The sequence below is a fragment of the Chelonoidis abingdonii genome, chromosome 3 (genome assembly GCF_003597395.2).
Source record: "Chelonoidis abingdonii isolate Lonesome George chromosome 3, CheloAbing_2.0, whole genome shotgun sequence".
Taxonomy (NCBI): Eukaryota; Metazoa; Chordata; order Testudines; family Testudinidae; genus Chelonoidis; species Chelonoidis abingdonii.
Window position 1 is genome coordinate 152,338,376 of NC_133771.1, and position 19,701 is coordinate 152,358,076.

The 19,701-nt window shown below is 43.0% G+C and overlaps 1 protein-coding gene across 2 annotated transcripts in view; it reads left to right on the forward strand.

The window, feature by feature from the left end:
- The window catches only part of CDC42EP3 (CDC42 effector protein 3), a 44,844-nt gene extending 25,669 nt beyond the window's left edge, over positions 1-19,175 (forward strand). For both annotated transcript variants that reach the window (XM_032776527.2, XM_032776526.2), the window contains exon 2: positions 17,080-19,175. In XM_032776527.2, coding sequence (XP_032632418.1) covers positions 17,369-18,139 — 771 coding nt within the window. In that variant the 5' untranslated portion in view covers positions 17,080-17,368 and the 3' untranslated portion in view covers positions 18,140-19,175. The remainder of the gene's footprint in view (positions 1-17,079) is intronic.
- The last annotated feature ends 526 nt before the right edge of the window (positions 19,176-19,701 follow it).

Consider the following 19,701-nt stretch of genomic DNA (forward strand, 5'->3'; position numbering starts at 1 on the left):
AGCACAGACAAAGACCCAAGACCAAGAAACTCCCACAAATTCCCTCCCTTAAGCTTTGAAAAATCTGGTTTCCTGATTGGTCCTCTTGTCAGGTGTTTGGTTCCCTTTGTTGGTAAAAGAAACATTAACCCCTAGCTATCTGTTTGTGACAGCTGCCAATGAGGCTCTGCAACTCCTGGGGGCTAGTCTTAAGTTTCAGTTTTAAAATAATGACTTCAAAATATATCAGGGACTTAACTATTCTACTGAAGCTAGAGTTTCTGAGCAAGGTCCTTGAAGGAGAAGTTGCTGGGATTTCCACCGTCAGGAAAGGAAGTGGAGTGTTAGTTGAGTGTCTTACAAAGGCATTGTCCCTCTCAGCTTTGCTGCTGGCCTCACCTTATTTTTCTTACTGACCTGGTTAGTTGGTGTCTGGTAAATCTTTGAAACACTGAGCATTTTAATCCCCTAAAGGGGAGGGGTGGGATGGGGAATAGCTGTTCCTAGAATCCTGACTTGTAGTGCAGAAATAACTCAATTATTGAATTACAAACTCTTAATATTAATAGATTATGGGAATGATTATTAAGATGGAATACCATGGACTGCACTAATGTTGCTGGTTAGTTCTGCTGTGCAGTAGCTGAATAGAGACCTTATTCTCCTCAGAGTTATTTATGCACTGTGAAATGTCTTGAGGACAGCTTTCTAAACGTCCTACTTTCCCCAAAACAGTAGAAGTCTGTCTAAATATAAAATATTTAAAAGTACAGGATATTCTTTAACATTAGTCATAATATTCAAGGCGGAAACAAATTTTGGTACAAATCTTCTATTTTTTCGCTTCAGATACTGTTGCTGTTTTGAATTTTGCACTAATTCAGTTTGACACAAGGCTCAGTTTTCTGATGAGGTTAGAGCTAAGCTCTGTCTTGAAGCTGCAGGAGCAAAGGAAAGTGCCTGATGACCGGAAGAGTAGGGACATTTTTAAAGAGGGTATTATATGAGTGATGGTGTAGGTGTTGACCAGATCCAGAGTTTGAAGGTCATGGGTTTAAGTTTTGCATAAGACTAAAATTTTGCATAGGATTCTGAAAAAGATTTGGGGGTCAGGATGGATAATCAGCTGAACATGAGCTTTGTGTGACACTGTGGCCAAAAGGGCTATTGAAATCCTTGGATACATAAAGAAGGGACTCTTAAGTAGGAGTAGAGAGGCTGTTTTACCTCTGTATTTGGCTCTGATGTAAATAGTACTTGAATGCAGTGTCCAGTTCTATTGTCCGCAATACAGGAAGGATGCTGAGAAACTGGAAACGGTTCAGAGAAAAGCTAGGAGAATGATTAAAGGTTTAAAAACATGTCTTATGGCAGGGATGGGCAAACTTTTTTTGGCCCAAGGACCACATCTGAGTGGGGAAATTGCATGCAGGGCCATGAATGTAGGGCTGGGCCTGGGAGTGCAGGGTGTGGGAGGGGGTGCAGTGTGCAGGAAGGAGCTCAGGACAGGGGGTGCAGGAGGAGGTTGGAGTGCGGGTTGCAGGAGGAGTTCAGGGTGCGGGCTCTGGCCCAGTGCCACTTACCTGGAGCAGCTCTGGGGTGGCAGTGGCACGCACCAGGGCCAGGTCAGGCTCCCTGCCTGTCCTGGCCCCGCGCTGCTCCCAGAAGCAGCCAGCACTAAGTCTCTGCGGCCCCTGGGGGAAGGAGAGGCAGAGGGCTCTGTGCACTGCCCTCGCCTGCAGGTACCTCCCCTGAAGCTCCCATTGGCTGCGGTTCCCCATTCCCAGCCAGTGGGAACTGCGGGAGATGGTGCCCGCAGGCGAGGGCAGCGGACAGAACCCTCTGCTCCCTCCCCTCCCCCAGGGGCTACAGGGACGTGGTGCTGACCATTTCCAGGAGCTGCATGTTGGCACCATGGGGGTGGCAATCCTGTGGGTTGGATCCAAAGCCCTGATGTGCCAGATCTGGCCCACAGGCCGTAGTTTGCCTAACCCCTGCCTGATGGTAACAGATCGAGCTCTTTGACACTATTTATTTTAGCAAAGAGGAGGTTATGGGTGATTTGATTACAGTCTATAAGTATCTACATGGGGAGCAAATATTTACTAATGCGTTCTTCAGTCTAGCAGAGAAACACAATCCAATGGCTGGAAGTTGAAGCTAGACAAATTCAGACTGGAGGAAGTGTAAATTTTTTTACAGAGAGTAATTAACCATTGGAACAACTTACTAAGGGTTGTGGTTGATTCTTCACCACCAACAATTTTTAAATCAGGATTGGATATTTCTTTAAAAAATCTGCTGTGGGAATTATTTTGGTCAAGCTCTATGGCCTGTGCTATACAGGAGATCAGACTGGATGATCACAATAGTCCCTTCTGGGCTTGGAATCGATGATTCTATAAAATATGCCAAATTTTCCCTCTTTCCTGTAGGACAAACGTATCTGTATGGATTGTGTCTGTGCTTCTGCTGTTGCTGTCTGTAGCATCTCCCAAGTAGGCACATGGTAAATTGATGCATGCTCAGTCAGTCACTGCACTGCTCCTCTTTGGAACACACTTGTAATGTCATTATCCTTGTGGGAGTCAGGAAAAACTCCATCCAAGTCACTAGAGTTAAAATTGTGCAAGAGGACCAGGCCCACTACTTGCAGGAGCAGCAGTGACATTAAAATTATTCTTTGCTTTTGCAAGAGTGCAATGGATGATGTGGAGTAACATAATACATCAACATCTTAAAGGTCCAGCCTGCTTTAACTGGAGTGAAGGGAAAACGAGGAGTGATTTTTAATTTCACTTACACCAATTGTACGTTGATGTAATTCCATTGGTTTCAACAGTTACTTCTAACTAAGTGAAATCAGAAATGGGCCTAAGGACCCCAAAGGAACTTCACTGGTCTTTCAAGCTAGCAAAATGAGTTTGGAAAAATGTCCCTCTGTGCACAGTAGTCGAGAAGCAGCTGCTAACCCTAACATTATTTACACCTAACATTTTAATGGTAAAACGTACTAACAAAATACTTAGGGAAACTAGAGCATACAATGTATTTCCTGTTAAGAGACACTTGTTACTTTAGCGCTGTTCAGTGTACAATATTTAATATGAACTAAGGTGGTTTCAAAATTGATAAAACATTTTTGTGCCCTGAGACTTTATATGCCAAGTTTCTTCAGGGAGCAAATAATTATTGCTAAGCAATTATGAAATTAGAGACTTACAATGGAAAGTCCAACAGCAGTGCTCCAATACATGGAAAAAACACACAAGAAAGCTTTTCATATCTTCTCCCACATGGGAGAAGTAAATACCCTCAAGTATGAAGGGCATTCCACCAGAATAGTGTTAAGATTGGTTTAATCAAGCAATAAAAACACAGCAGTCTATACGTATTACTGAAATAATAAGTAAAGACACTTGAAGTACACATGTTGGAAGAGCCAAAGTATAGTGCAGATCAAGGGTCTCTCTGGATTTTTGGTATTCTCAATATTTGTATATTCCAAGTTTAGCTTTCATTTTAAAATGAGGTTTTTAGTCTTTCTGTTCGCATAGAAATTTTTCCAGATGTGACCCACTGAAATGCTGACTTCCTGAATTGATAAGCTCACTGAAACAGTAGCTTTGAGAGGTGTGAATTTATGAAGGTTAATTTTGAAATCCAGTGAATGTTGTATAAATGTTAACTGCTGTGCTGCTAATAAAAGCTTTGCTTCTAATGTGCTTTGTTCAGAGTGTTTTGAATTGTTTGAAAGGGCATTCTACGAGAGTACAGCTGCAGGATTTAGAAATGCCTATAATTTCATTTTTTATTAAATATTTAACTTTGGTCCTTAACATTGGACTCTGAGGGAAACAAGTGATATGGAAGGATTAGACCATCTCTATAGAAGGGTGAATGTTGCACTCTCGTGGGTGGTGAAAAGCTGAAGATTGGGGAATGATTTTTTTTTTTTTTTTTTTTTAGGTAAATAAATCAAATTCATTTAAAACTACTCAAAAATACCAAATGCTCAGTATTCTTGTATTTTGAGTAAGTTTACATAAAATAAATCCCACAGTATTTTCAAAAAATTTCATTGGGTTCTGGAAAAGAAAATTCAGCAACTATCCAGAGTCCTTATAGTAACACATAGAAACCATGAGTTTATTACTATTCTTGTGACAGTCAAACTTGTACAATCAAGTTATCTAGAAAGGTGTTATTAATTGTGTGTGTGTGCGCGTGTGAGAGAGAGAGAGAGACATACAGTGAAGTATATTATTAATTATCCAATAAATATAGTTTATATGTAATGACAGTTTCCTATGGAAAGATTTTTGTTGACTTAGTATATTTTTCTGTATGGACAAAGAATCATAGAATGTGTGTGGTGGAGGAGGACATGAAAGAAAAAATACAATAAATCTGATATCAGGGGCTTACCTACAGTGGGCTACTGTGTGAGTCTTTCACCTTCAGGTTCAAATTCTGCTTTGGATTAAAAATGAAAATTTATGGGTTTTGGTCTTGTTCTAATTCACAAGGAATATTTGTTCCTCAAGTTATGTGCCCAACTTGGCATGATTATTCTTGGCAGTTTATGCTTAAAGAGGCACAAGATTTAATATAGTAGGAGTGTTGTAGATCAGTTTTAGAAATGCTCTGTCAGAGCAACGTGTGGAAATTTTTACAGTGACTGCTGCAGTATAAATCAAAACCTAAGTGTACTCTGCAGCCAGAAGGTATCTGGTGGATCCAGGGTGGCTCCATCCCAGTCACTCCATGGTATTTTTCTCCAATTGGCCACATGAATTTCTTTCAGCTTGGACCAGAGCTGATGCCCTCACAAGTTTCTGGAATTTGTGGGATTGGAAGACTGTCTCTGTGGGGCCCCATGTTCCTTCCCATGTGAGAGAGACCTTTGCAGAGTTTTTGGGACCCGTGCCACCTAAAACCACACCTGATTGGCCTCAAAAAACTTTTGAAAACCTCAAAAAAAGAGGGAGAGAGGCAGTTTTTGTTTGGTGGGGTTTTTTTGTTGTTTTGTTTCAAAGCTTCCCCACAGGCAAGCAGGAAAAAATGCAGGCCACACAACTGCATGAAAACAAGTGCCCCATGCCACAAAAACAAGCCAAAAGTTACTTATAATAACCTGATTTGGCAATCTCATGACCTTTCCTGTTAATATAGATGAGACACAACTACTTGCTTTCCTCTTATCACATTCAATCCTATTCTTCAAGAAATGGGTGAGGAGCATATCATGATTACGTTACGCTGCTGTTTACCAGACTTTCATCCTCCATCTGTTAATTAATGCAATTTTCCTTGACAGTACTTCAAAAGTAAAATCTGGGTATTCATGTGGATATTGGAGCACTTTGAAGTATCCGCTTTTATCAGAGTTTAAGCTTTGTTCTCGGGACAAAACTTCCAGAAGGAGACCCTACAGAATGCAGGCAGAAAGTAATATACTCCTAGAAAGCTCACAGGTAGGTGCTGCTTAGATTCAGTCCTAGACCACTACCTTAATTCCGGGCTGCCTGCAAAGCTGTCTTGACAGAACTCATGTTGCGCATGTGCAAATTCTGGTTTATCAAGTTGAACGGAGCCACACTGTGAGATGTAACTTTTACCCTGTATAACTTTTGAAATACTGCTCCCCCAAAGGGACAGTGGTTGATGGACACTAGCTGAGATCAGTCTCAAGCTGGTGTGGTAAGTTTGGGAATGATCAGAGCCATAGTATGTGGGCCCACATGGAATTCATACACTTTTTTATAAAAAAAAAACACCAGATTTTTAACGGGCTGCATCTCAGGAACCACTTGCTCCAACAACCTCCAATTTGGACCACTGATCCTACATCAGACCCTCAAAATGTACTTCATTTTCTAAGACAGCCTGAGAGAGCCTCTAGATTCTAGAGCTTTAGAAAAATCAGCTGTTAATGAGCTAGTTCCAGTCTTAATTATAGTGATGCTGCTGCCACACTCTAGTATTTCATTCTTGGTACCTTATTGTTCTTGCCAAACATAGAATAAGATCCTAGCATATTTAACTGTTTGAAATTAGGCTGCTTTTGCAAAGCAGTATTTGAAGCATAACTGTTTTTCAAAGCAATACCAGGTACTCGGAGCATAAATATTTAAGTGGTTCTTTCCAGAAAAAGATATAGCAGGTACGTTATATATCAGATGTATAAGTTAATGAGACATGACTCCTATGGAGGACACTCTATCAAGTCATGTTTACTGTCAGCAAACAGATTCCAAAAGGAAGCAGCAAGAATTGCATTACTGTCTGGCATGGTGCATTCATATCAGCAAAGTCCGAGGCAAGTGATAGGTGACAATGACATGCCCCAGCTAGAAAGGCAGTGTCTGACATGTGTCGTTCACTTGTTTGAGAAGTGGATCACCCAGCATGCAGTAACCCCAGTCCGATGTTGCTCACACATGTAACTCTACTGAATCTTGCATTCCCAATGCATGATTGGGCCCATTTTTTAACATTTTGTTTTCATTCTGTTGGGTTCTCCTCCATATGGTGATCTAAAACAAAAATGAAGAATAATTTAAATTCTTCAACAACCTGTATTGAATTATACATGGATGATTTATAAAGTCATATTTGGGGAAATGATGCAGAACTCAAGTAAAAGAGCTTGGTTTTGCTCAAAAACCTTATTGGGCTTGTCTACACTGCAGCTGGGAGGTGTGATTCTCAGCACAGGTAAACAGACTCATGCTAAAAATAGCAATGTGGACAGTGCAACATTAATAAGAGCTCGGACTAGCCACCTGAACTTGAACCCAGGGGGTTGGACTTAGTCGGCTAGCGAGAGCTGTCGAGTGCAAGCAAGTGCCGCAGTGTCCACACTGCTGTTTTTAGTGTGTTAGTTCAAGCTGAGCTAGCTTGAGTTTGTCTACCCATGCTGGGAATCACACCTCCCAATTGCTGTGTAGACCTACTCATTGAAGTCTGTGTGAGAGCAGAATTTTTAATTCAGTGCAAGACTTCACCACCTTCCCACCCATGGTGATTTATCTTTTCTACTTTAGTCTTTGGGGAAGGGAAGACCTACAACACAGAGAGGAGGTTCACTCTTACCCGTGAATAGGGTCTGTACAAATTGTCTTGTTTTCCATTGCCTCGCATTTTATTTTGTCACTTATACCTATACAAAGTGTGTACTTGGGCCTTAAAACTTTCTCAACACCCGTGTTTCTAAGTCTTTTCAGGTTGCTAATCACTTATTTAAAACTTTAAAAAAGAAAGACTTGGTCCCCTTACATTTACTATAAAAGTAAGAGTAGAAAATGTCATTGATCTGTGCAAGCGTTTTGAGAGAATGATAGAGAATACCGGCGCTTGATAAGTAAGGGTGTGCAGGGAGCAAGATTTTTTCTTTGCTTTAGACTGGAATAAAATTTTCAACACTTCATGACCACTAGGACAGCCATTCATGTTCCCCAGGAGTCCTGACCCACCAGTTGGGAAATACTGATCTAAACTGAGGATTTATTTTTAATTGTCACTGTTGCTGATCCTTCAGCTCCCCAGTGAGAGCAACTTTTGGAGGCCCAAGCATAGATAGCTCTCTGGCTTCAGCAGCCATTTTCAGTATCACAGCAAGTCTAATCAACACAGTGCTGAAAATGGCTGCCACAGCACCTATGTTAGAGCTACTCTAAGGTACTAAGGCCTCATTTGTATACAAAGTTGCACCGGTTTAATTAAAGTTGTAATGTTCCACAGAGTTGCTTGATGCAACTTTGTGAGGCAAGCCTAAACCAAGAGAGGCCAGATTTAAACTGATGTGGCCTGTCCCCCCCACAAAACAGCATTGGTTTAACTAGATTGGTGTAACATCACACCTTTTAGTTAAACCGACGCAACTTCTGTTTCTAGACAAGACCTAACAGTGCTGGAGCTCAAGGAGTGTCAGCAACAGTAGGACTTCTTGTTGGTAAATATTTCTTAATGAAGACAAATGCCTAATTCTTTGCTACCTTGCACCTTGTGTAGTCACTTAGGGTTAAAGCAGTACATCCCCTCTGTTGTGTAGTCACTTAGGGCACGTCTACACTGGAAAAGTTAGAGCGCAGCTCAGAGAGCACCGAAGGAAAACTGCTGTTGTGTGTTCACACGCACAGCTGCCCGCACAATAGCGTGTTGACACTTGCGGCGCTATTTGGAGCCATGCACTCTGGGCAGCTATCCCACAGAGCACCTCTTTCTCTTTTGCTGCTAAAACTTGTGGGAAGGCGAAAGGGGTTGCAGGGTATCCTGGGTCTTGTCCTAATGCCCCATGATGCATTGCTTCACATCCCAGCAATCCTTGTGCTTCTGTCTGCATTTGGCACCATCTTTCAATGGTTTGTGTACTTTGCACCCTGCCCTGCCTCTTTCTGGCTGCAGAAATAGATCCCAAGCTGTTGACCAGTATGCTGTTTGCACTGACCATCATGTCACAAGTGGCAGTGTATTTATTCCTTAAACTACAAAGGCAAGAGGAGTGCGTCGTTGATCTTGCCACATGTAGTAGCTATGACACGAGAACACTTGTGGCATTCACAGAGGCGCTGACCACAGTGGAACACCGCATTTGGGCTCAGGGGAACAAGCACTGAGTGGTGGGATCACATTGTGATGCACGTCTGGGATGACGAGCAGTGGCTGCAGAACTTTTGGATGAGGAAAGCCACATTCATGGGACTGTGTGATGAGCTCACCCCAGCCCTGCAGCGTAAGGACATGAGAACGAGAGCTGCCCTGTCATTGGAAAAGCGCATGGCAATCGCTACTCCAGACTGCTACTGATTGGCCGCTAACCAGTTAGGAGTGGGAAAGCCGACTGTTGGAGTCATGTTGACAGAAGCGTTCAGGACCATTAATCGCATCCTGCTTTGAAAGACCATGACTCTGGGCAACATGTGTGAGATTGTGGATAGCTTTGCACAGATGGGCTTACCTAACTGCAGAGGGGTGATAGATGGCAGTCACATTCCAATTCTGGCACCAGACCACCTAGCCACCGAGTACATTAATCACAAGGGGTATTTCTCAGTGGTTCTCCAGGCACTTGTGGATAACTGTAGGCATTTCACGAACATGAATGCAGGCTGGTCCAGAAAGATGCATGACGCGCACATCTTTTGGAACACTAGCCTGTTCAAGAAGCTTCTTCCCGGACCCGAAGATCATCGTAGGGGAAGTCGAAATGCCTATTGTGATCCTGGGAGACCCTGCCTACCCCTTAATGCCATGGCTTATGAAGCCATACACTGGGCAACTTGACAACAGCAAAGGCGGTTCAACAACAGGCTGAGCAAGTGCAGAATGACTGGAGTGTGCATTTGGCTGTTTAAAAGCCTGCTGATGATGCCTGTATGGGAAGCTGGACATGACCTATGACAATATTCCTATGCTTATAGCTGTATGCTGTACACTCCATAATATTTATGAAAGGAAGGGTGAAAGCTTCATTCAGGGCTGGACCACAGAAGCTCGGTGCCTGGAGGCTGAGTTTGAACAACCGGAGACCAGGGCTATTAGAGGGGCACAGCGTGGGGCCATAAGGATCAGGGATGCTTTGAGGCAGCAATTTGAAGCTGAGAGCCACTAATATTTGTTGCTGTGCTCGGGATTGCAGTGCTTGTAATGCTAGGAGGTGATTGGTGCACATGATGCAAGAAGGGGCCTTAACCTAATTGTATGTTGCTTTGGAGTGCTCTTTTTGCTTTCACTTAATAGAATAAAGACTGCTTTCAAACAAACACAGTTCTTTTATTGAAAGACAACCAGAGGAGAGAGTCAAACGAAAAAATTCATCAGCAGGGAGGGCGGATGGGGGGAATGGAAGATCTCAAGAGGAGGAGACGTCCTGGGACGGCTACAGATTTGTGTATGTCCAGGGATTATATCCACCTTCTCTTTCAGAGTACGATGCAGCGGGTGCTGTACTTCAGCAGGGCCAAATTGCAGAGGAATGGGTGTTGAGTGCAGTGGGTAGTGGGAGTCCACATTGCTGGACTGTGAGGAGGGAGGAGTGGAATGCTGCAGGTAGAGAGTGGAGCTGGGAGGTTGATAAGAGTGTGCTGGTGGTGTGGAGGGGGCGCATGGGAACGAGTTTTGCCACAGCAGCTGCAGGGGGAAACGGGTGCGGAGCTGCTCGGTTTGAAGAGCTAATATCACCTGGAGCGTGTCTGGCACTCCATAACTGTTAAGAGCCGCTCCGTGGCTTCTTTCTAGTGTGCCGCATTCTCCTTTCATTCCCTCCTCTTGCTGTCCCGCCACTCCTTCAATTCCTTTTTCTCAGCGGTGGAGTGCATCATAACCTCACGCATAAAGTGCTCCTTAGTTCTTCTTGGACACTTCCTAATTCTTCGCAACCGTTCTGCTGCCAATAACAAAGAGGAAGGCTGGGCTCCCAAGGTCATCTCTGTGAAGTTTAAATGCAACATTTTACAGAAGTAGTATTGTTTGCAACACAGACAACACTGTTTCAGTGCTTTAAAACACAGCCAGTATTCACACACCTGTCACTAACTGGCTGACCCCAGCAAGCACACACAAGTTACAAGACGCCCAAAATGGTGAGTAGCCGCAGAGGCAGGGTAAATCACTGTTCCTGGAGCCTGCTGTACACTGGGCATGTGGCTCTTGGGCACTTGGGGAGAGCCAGCACTTTAGGGGGGTGCTGATAATCATTCCTGTCCCCACACTTTCCACAGGAGGTGGGCATTATGGAAGATATCTTGCTGCTGAGGGTGAGCAGGGAATCAATGGAGGGTCTTCTCCAAGCCTGCGGCTTCCACCCTGGCCCCTATGTGGCTCGCCTGTGTGCAGCAATGGTTCCACCCACCCACACACTGTGGCACAGGAAAGTTACCGTTAATGGGGCCGAGGAATCTGCGGGAGCAGATTGCCCAGTGTCTCCACAAGAGTTTGCTGGAGATCTGAGGGAGAGTCCCGTGAAGCGAGGGAGTGTATCAACAGCCTGTCCCACCACTCAAACTAGGCATGAAGTGGGAGACAAGCCTGCTTTCTGCAACCCTCCTGCCCCCAACAACTCGCTTCAGCAATTCCCAAAATCAGCTCCACTTATCAGGGCCCTCCTCTCCTGTTTGCGCTTTGCCAAGAGCCGACTGCTATGACTGGTGAGGCTCCTCCGGGGTAGAAAAGAGCTCCTGGCTGCATGCATCTCTGGCCTCTGAGTCATCCTCTGCCTCTGGTTTCGCCCTCCCTCTCTTCATCCCCCTCCTCCTGGCTCAATCCACTCTCGACTGGAATGTGAGCCAATGAAGTATTCACAGGGGACTTTGCAGTGGAGGTGGGGTTACCACCAAGTATGACATCGAGCTCTTTGTAGAACCGGTAGCTCATGGGCGCAGTACCAGAGCGGCAGTTTGCTTCCCATGCCTTGTGGTGGGTGTTCCACAGCTCCTTCACTTTGACCCTGCACTGTAGTGTGTCCAGGTCGTGGCCCTTTCCTATCATGCATCTAGAAATCTGTCCAGAGGTATCATAATTCCTATGGCTCGAGCGCAGCTGTGACTGCACTGCCTCCACTCCCCAAATGCCGATGAGGTCTAGCAGCTGAGCATTGCTCCAAGCGGGGGATTGTACGGAGCAGACATAGCCACCTGGAAAGATGCGCCAAGTCCACTGCACACATCACCAAGCAAACAGGAAAGGGACTTTCAAATTTGCAAAGGAATGTATGGGGTGGGGCTGACAGTTAGTCACCTGAGAGCAGGGCAGTAGAGTTCAAACCAGTGGCCAGAGAGGTGAGAACAGGCATTGTGCGATACCGTTCTGATTTCAGAGATATCCTTTCAAGTGTTCATAAGTGCAAGGCTGTCTTAAGATTGCTGATTGAAAGACTAAAATAATAGCTCCTAGATGTGTGAATTGCCCCATCCATTTCAGTGGGGTGGGTAATTGAAATTTTAGTATGCCATTATAATGGCAACTTTATCTCATTGTTGTGCATTTTAGTAGAAGCAACTAAGATGTTTTTATCCAGTGGGGCTTGATTTGTGTGAGGGGTTTTTCCACGGGGGAAAGGCTGCAAGAGTTAAAGATGCAAATAGCTGAATGATTTTTCCAAAAGTTTGATATTTATTTTCATCTTCAACATAAGAGGGGACTCTGTGGGGAGAACAGACATAGGAGGAATGGAAGATATCTAGAGTCAAAAGCTCTAAGTTAGATCTTTTCTAGCCTATCCTTGCAGTTCAGCTGTCTTCACCACCTGTCTAAACATTGCTGGCATACTTTTCATCTAACGTTTCATTAAATTGAGGGAATCTAACTAGAGGAAATGAAAACATTTAGGGACAGAATCCATATAAGAAGTGTTTCACACCTTTGGGAAGGGAAGTGGAGAGGAAAGTGTTCCTGAAAATGAATCAGTTCCTTTTATACTCCCTTCAGCTTACCGTGACATCAAATATTTGAAGCTTTCCATGCATTCCCTGTTAATGACAAATATATGTCCAGTGGTGCGCAGGAGGTGTGATTTTTTTTTTTTCCTCATGTGCTTATGTGGTTTGTTTTTCTTTTTTTGTTTACAGTTTCTTTTGAGTTAAACTGGGACAGAATGTAAATTTAATCTAAAAGGGCTGGGTTGAGCGGAGTTAGGGTAAATCACTTGAACTGAACTGGTGTGTGAATTGGCCTGAATCTTCAATGGAGTAATTAAATCTGTGGCCTGAATCAAAAGAATGCAAACTCTGTAGCAGGGAGCAACAAAAGAGCTAAACAGTACCAACTGATTTGGTTGGAGCTACTCAGAAGGGATTTGGGGCTATATAAACACAGAAGTTAAGGGGTCTTTTCCAGGAAACAGACACATATGTCCTTCTCTCATATTTTCCAGGGCGTGCTGCCTGCTACAGATCTAGATGGGATTTCAAAGATAAGAGATGGTAAGTTCTTAATTAAGTATATCAGTGCTGCTTAACTAAGGGCTTGTCTACCTGTACTGACTAATTTGCCCTGACTTCAGTCATGATTGGCCAGCCGTGGGTTGTAGCTGCACCAGAGCCTCTGATCTGGTTTGCATTTTCTGTAGAACCCCTTTCTGTCTTACATGATTACTCTATTGGCCTTTGGCTTTGTAAGTAGCATAAAATATATTCTGTATGTATTTTGAGCGTCCAGCTTTTCAAGAGAGTTTGCCATTGTGCTAATTGAGGACCCTATCAATGCATATTCTTGTTAGTGTTGACAAACAGGAGAATATCTGAATACCAGTCTAGTACCTAATGCATCTCCTTGTTTTTTTAAATTCAGGACAGAGTGTCTTGTCAGGGCTTGAAAAATACATTCATCTGGTGACTAAGTGACAAATCTACAAGGCAAGTACAGAGATTGTCCTGTTAAATTCTGCAGAGTTGAAGATAATTTTGTATGTTTCTAACTCCTATGTAAATTAAGAGCACCTCCGAAATGTAGACTGATGCAGGCTCAATGCAGTGTCATTTTGTTGAGTTGGCAGATGCACCAATTCGTTGCTTTTAGCTTTGCCAAGCAGCATCAGAGTGAAGTTATCATAGTTCTGGTCACTTTTGACTGCTGCTGGTCAGAACCCTGTGAGCAGCAGTGAAACTGAAGATGTCAAATGTATATTGCTTCTGCTTGGGAAAGCTCTGAGCAGCAACAGAGGTATGCACTGGAGTTAATCAGAGGAGAGAAGGCTCCAAGGGTAGGGGCAAAATAGTGGAGACCCTCTCCCTTGCAAAAGGCATCTCTTTCCTCCGAGCAGTTTGGTGGTAAGACTTCAGATTTAAGGCTTGATCTGAACCCAAAAGTTGCACTGGTGGAACTAAAGGTGTGGTGATGCACCAGTTTAACAAGATTGGCACAATTTTGTATGTAGAACAGCGCTAACACCTATTAACCAGACATACATTTGAAAGATGGAGCCCCCAAAAGAGATCACTAATACAGTGGTTTTCGAAGTTTTTTCATTTGCGGACACCTTTGGAAATCTTAGATATAGTCTGTGGGCCCCAGGTTGAAAACCACTGCTCTAATAGAAATCCCATCTCACCAGGGAATTGCTGCTGGCCTTGCTGGGGGTGGAGATGGGAATCTGTCTTTACCTTATGTATTTACCTCTGTCTAGTAGCCCTAGTCCTCAAAAACTAGCTTGTAACTGTTTGTGACATGCTGGCTGGGGTATAAACTGAGGCAACCATTGAAAATTTTAGGTTGCATGAGGGAGGCTTGTGCTGACTGTGTACTGGGTTGATGAGACTGCTGAAAGGAGTCTGAGACAGCATTATAAATCTTTGCTTGGTAGCAAAGAATAGAAGGTAAAACTGCTTGAGTGAAAACAGGGTTATAACTGAATCAAATACTGAAAATGGGTCATTGAGGCTGAAATGTCTCAGGCCTCGTCTCTATTCAAAGTATGCCGGGGAGGGATTTTTGTTGTTTTATTTTTAATTTGAAGGTGATCCTCTTCATCTTTTTTTATTGTTTATTTGTGCCCTTTTTATCTATTTTTTTTTTTTTACCTATTTATTGTGCCTTAGTGGTGGACCAGGACCATATGGTGCTATTATAGCTCTGGCAGAATCTGGGACTTTTATCTCAACTATTAATATTGCATTTTTCACCGTTAAGAATTTTTTAAACTATTTTTACAGTTGCTGTAAATTTGGGGGGGGTGGGGGGCGGGGTATGGATAGAGCAATGCCAACAGCGGGGCTGCCGGGGGCTACTAGCGGCAACAGCAGGGGCCCAAGACACTGAGGCACAAGGTGCAGGACAGTATGTGGTCATGACCTGGCAGAGCAGAGACCCCCACCCCCAGGTCAGGACTGCCAGAAGGGAGGATGAGCGTGTGGCCATGGGGTGTTCCTGAACAGTTCCTGCCTGTGGACTGAGCCATTCAGCCACTGCACTCAGTGGTCTCCATCATGGCTGGAGGGAGGATCGTTACTGTTGTTCTCCTCCTCACAGCCTTGGCCAGGGGTTTCTGGTCTGCTCCACTGGGACTGGGGAGGTCTTCTTTTCCTTCATCCCTACCTTGTGTCTGCAGGCAGTGGCGGATTAGCCACGGGCCAATGGGGCCTATGTCCAAGGGCTCCAGCAAAATGGGTGCCCCCGCGTTGGCTTGCCCTGCTCTGTCTGTCCGGTGCTCCTGCCGGGGAATAGGGGAAGCCCCTGTAGCCCAACCCCACTCCTGCCCTGCAGGAGCGCCAGGGGGAACGCAGGTGGAAGGGCTAGGGAAGGGATCCCACTTGCTCTGGCCCAGGGATCCACAAATCCCTACTTCGCCTCTGCCTGCAGGGATGCATTGTCCCAGGCCCTGCAGCAGCTCCAGGAGTTCTCTTCAGCTCTGCTATCACAGATCCGCTCCCTTAGTCTTATTACAGCAGGGCTGCAGAGGCTGGCATCGTGGGCCAATCATCCTGAATGAGAGATGAGGTTGAGTGAGGAAGGGCCATAAAGTTCCTTGGAAGGGAGGACACGTAGCTGACGTTTTATATGATGGAGAAAGGAAAGCCAAGGGAGTGATATGAAGGTCACTTTTCCAGTGCATGTTAGAAGTCACTGGCTAAGAGTTTTTAACTAGGCACTTAGTTTCTAAAAGAGCACACTAGGAAACTGAATCGCAATAAGTCAAAAAGGTAAATCTTGCAGAGGGCTGACTTTCAAGCTGGGCCAGTCTTGTTTGTGGTGTTTGGCACCAACAGTGAATTACTCCCACAATTTTGCTCCTTCCTGAATGAATACTAGATGCAGCTAATTGTGGATGTAAAATTTTGCCTGTTAAAAACTGGAGGACTGGCTTTAAAATCACACCCAGAAAGCCAAGAAATAAAAAATATTAAAGTGAACTTGACCACCTTGCACATACATGATGTTTTCTGTTCTTAACGATATAGCTTTATTTCTAATGCTCATTTTAGTAAATAAGTCTAATGGACTGCAGATAGTATGCAGCCTGATTCAATTAATGTTGCTGTTAGAACCTGTAGCCTAATTCTGTTGGCTTCAATAGACTTTAACCTGGAATATGTTTTTAAACACTTTCTGCACTTCCTTATGTGCTGTGATTTTGTTTCAAATGTGCAATTTTTTGAACTTAATTGTAATTGAAGTGCTGATGACAACTATAGTTAAGGCTGAGGTGGGAGTTTCCATTGTAAGATCTTTTCAGTTGTGCATAACTTGCAAACATTTTGGCCTTTTGGGGAAGCAAAAAGGGCCTACACTTAACGCTTCTAAATAAATGATCTGACTCTTTCCTTTTCTTTGAGGTGAGGGAGGGGGTGGGAGGCAGTGAGAGGTGATGGGTGCCTAATGCTCTTGAAAATCAGGTATCTTATTTAAATGCTTCAGTATGGGGTTAGGAACCTAAATCTAGGCTCCATGGCTACACTACATCTTAAATTGTCATAGTTATGTCACTAATGGATGTGAATTAGCCACCTTCCTGAGCAACGTAACTTATGCTGACATAAGTGTTGGTATGGACAACGCTGTGTCGGTGGGAGAGTTTCTCACGCCAACATAGCTACTGCCACTCGCTGGGGCTGGAGTTGCTGACAGGAGACCTCTCTCCCGACGACTTAGAGCGGCTACACTAGAGAGCTCACAGTGGTGCCTTTGACACCGTTTTCTGAAAATCTTGGCTATACAAGTCTAACTTTGAACTTTCTCAGACTTGTCTAAATCATAATGTGAATAGGCCTCTGTTAAAGTGTGTGGAGTTTTGTTTAAAAAGTTTGAGGGTTTTTTTTATTTATTTTAAATGTCAATGTAGAAACCTTTGAATATCATTGCTGCCTCTACAGATTGAAGATGACTGACAGAATGAGAGAGAAACAGAGATAGTGAGTTTACCAAGTAAACTGTGCTCAGGAACCGTGTCTAAGGAACTCTGACTTCAAAAAACTATGAATTCAGGAAGAGGTTAGCTAGCCCTTGTTAGACTAAAGCCTTTTATCCTGCTTAATGAAGGGAAGCAACATCATAAAGCTAATCTGTAGGCTGGAACTGTCAGTACCATTACTAATCGTTTTTGTAAAAGCAAGGCTGAGTGAACCATGAAGAGTAAGCTAATAACCTGCTTTGTTTCCCATACAGGTTTTCTCAAGTTTTGGAAGTAATAGAGTACTCGGTCACTAACTCCTCACCTGAAGGACGGTTGTACGCTTAAACTTGGAAGGCTCTACGTTGGGGTTCTTCAGCTCTCTTAATTCCCAGATTTTCTTTCCCAGAAGAAATGGACCTTGTGTGTGAGAAGCATCCAAGTCAATAATGCGACAACGATAGCATTGAAAGTCTGCTGGAGAAGAATCACTAATTCTTATAAGTGGTTTTTGGTTTTTTTTCATCCCTTTTAAAACAAACCACCTCAGAATCTGCAAACAAAATGCCAGCTAAGACACCCATCTACCTGAAAGCTGCCAATACTAAGAAAGGGAAGAAATTCAAATTAAGGGATATTTTGTCTCCTGATATGATCAGTCCACCACTCGGAGACTTTCGCCACACCATACACATTGGGAAAGAGGGACAACATGATGTTTTTGGGGACATGTCATTTCTGCAAGGAAATTATGAGCTGTTACCTGGGAACGAGGGAACACCAAGAGTTGGTCAGTTTGGTGGACATAATGAGTTCTTAAGGGCAAACAGCACCTGTGACTCCATGTTTACAGAAACTCCTTCACCCGTGCTCAAAAATGCCATCTCGCTTCCTGCCATTGGTGGTTCTCAAGCCCTTGTGTTGCCCTTATTGTCACCAGTGACCTTTAATTCGAAGCGGGACTCCTTTGGGCCATCAAAGAATCCAAGGCTTAGTTGTGAGCCAGTAATGGAAGAAAAATTGCAGGAGAAAAGCAAACAGTTGGAGAATGGGGAAATGTACAAAGATGACATTCTGTGGGAGCCAAATAGTTCTGGATCGCATTATACTAATGGTAGAGAGAGTCATTCATCCAGCCTTTCTGAACAGTGCACTGATTGGCAAACAGTTGACTTACTTGATGACAGTCATCTCTCATGTGAACTAACCAAGGCAGAGACTAAGTCAGAAGAATCCCTGTCAGATCTTGCAGGCTCGCTTCTTTCATTGCAGCTTGACCTGGGACCCTCACTTCTGGATGAAGTCCTCAATGTAATGGACAAAAATAAATCCTAGGACTCTTGTACTTTTTTGCCTCTTTGTAAATGATACATTTAAAAAAACAAACAAACTGAAGAATATATATATTAAAAGATCAGCTGTATTAGCAGTTGTTTGAGTTTTCTAAAAATCTTAAAAAATATTTTTTTATGTTTTTCATGTTTTTTTTGTTTTTCGGGGGTTTTTTTAGTATAGTAAATATCTCGTAGCAGGAGGATACATTTTAATAAAAGTTTTCAGCAACCATACAAATACCTTTCAGATACCAGTATTTGTTATCAGAAAATTAAGAAATGTTGTTTGGGGATGATAATGCTATTTGTGACCATTAGCTTAACTGACCTTCAGTGGCTTTTGAGTAATCAATCTGTAAGCATCAACTAGAGACTGCTGAGGTGAAGAATAAATATTAACTATTACAACATTGTGTTACATCTAAGATTCTTTCTAGAATCTTAAATTGTTTAAATTAGTACTATTTCTTTTAGCTGCACTGTAACTAGTTCTTCAATGTTAAACAATTGCTCTGTGTTCACATATGAACAACTTGGGGTGATTCAGTTTAAATATGGGTCAGAGCCACAGGTGCTAAAGATCTGGCCCTATATCTATACATCAGATCATAGATAATATGATGTAAACACAGGTAACACAAGCAAAATATTACTGTGTTTAAATTATTTTAAAAGTTAAAATATATATATTTTGTGCTTATTTGGCTTTTTTTTTTTTTTTTTTTAACTGCAGAGTCTACATTTACAGATAGAGTATCATCAAAGTAATTGCTTGACTTCATTGGCGGTCCTCTGTAAACTGTGTTTTTGAGTGTGTAAAAATATGTATTGATAACTTAGCTTTTTCCTTCATTTACTACCAGAAATGCTTAAACTTGCAACTGATTGTCACCTTTTAAAGAACGCACTGATTACTCACAGTGTGTAAAGAGACTGTGCTGCAATGTGATGTTTTGGGAAATGTGGATCCTTAACTACACTACATACATAAATTGCATAGATACTCTGAGCAATACAATAAAGAATAAATGTTTAAATTCCCTTGTCTCTTTGTGATTAAATACATAGCTCTGACATGAAATATTGGGCCTGATTTAGGCTTGTCAGTTTTGGATGAGTGTATTCCTGGAGTTTTCATCACATGACTTCTCTAATTAAAGATTAATTTTTAATTCCTGGAGACTCCAGGATAATCCTGGAGGATTGGCAACCTGAGGGCTGATTGTCCACTGCATGGAGCAACATTAGAGGAAAATGAGTCATGCAGGAGACAGAGTCAGCCCCATTTCTTAATTAAATGTTAGTCTCTCCAAAGTTAAAAGAAGTTTTACTAAAAGGTCAAGTCTTTCTAAGCTAATTAAAAGAAAACTAATGCAGATGAAAAGAGTTTTTAATTGCAGCTAAGGGGTGAGGTTCTATCCTCCACCCAGCTCCCTTTGTGCTGGATAAAAGGGCTAGAGCAGTATGAAGGCGCCTTAAACACTCATGTTCAGATGGGGAGGATTCCTCCAGTACAGACACAGCCAATAAAGTTTCCTTTTGAAGACATTGCAAGCCCCAGCC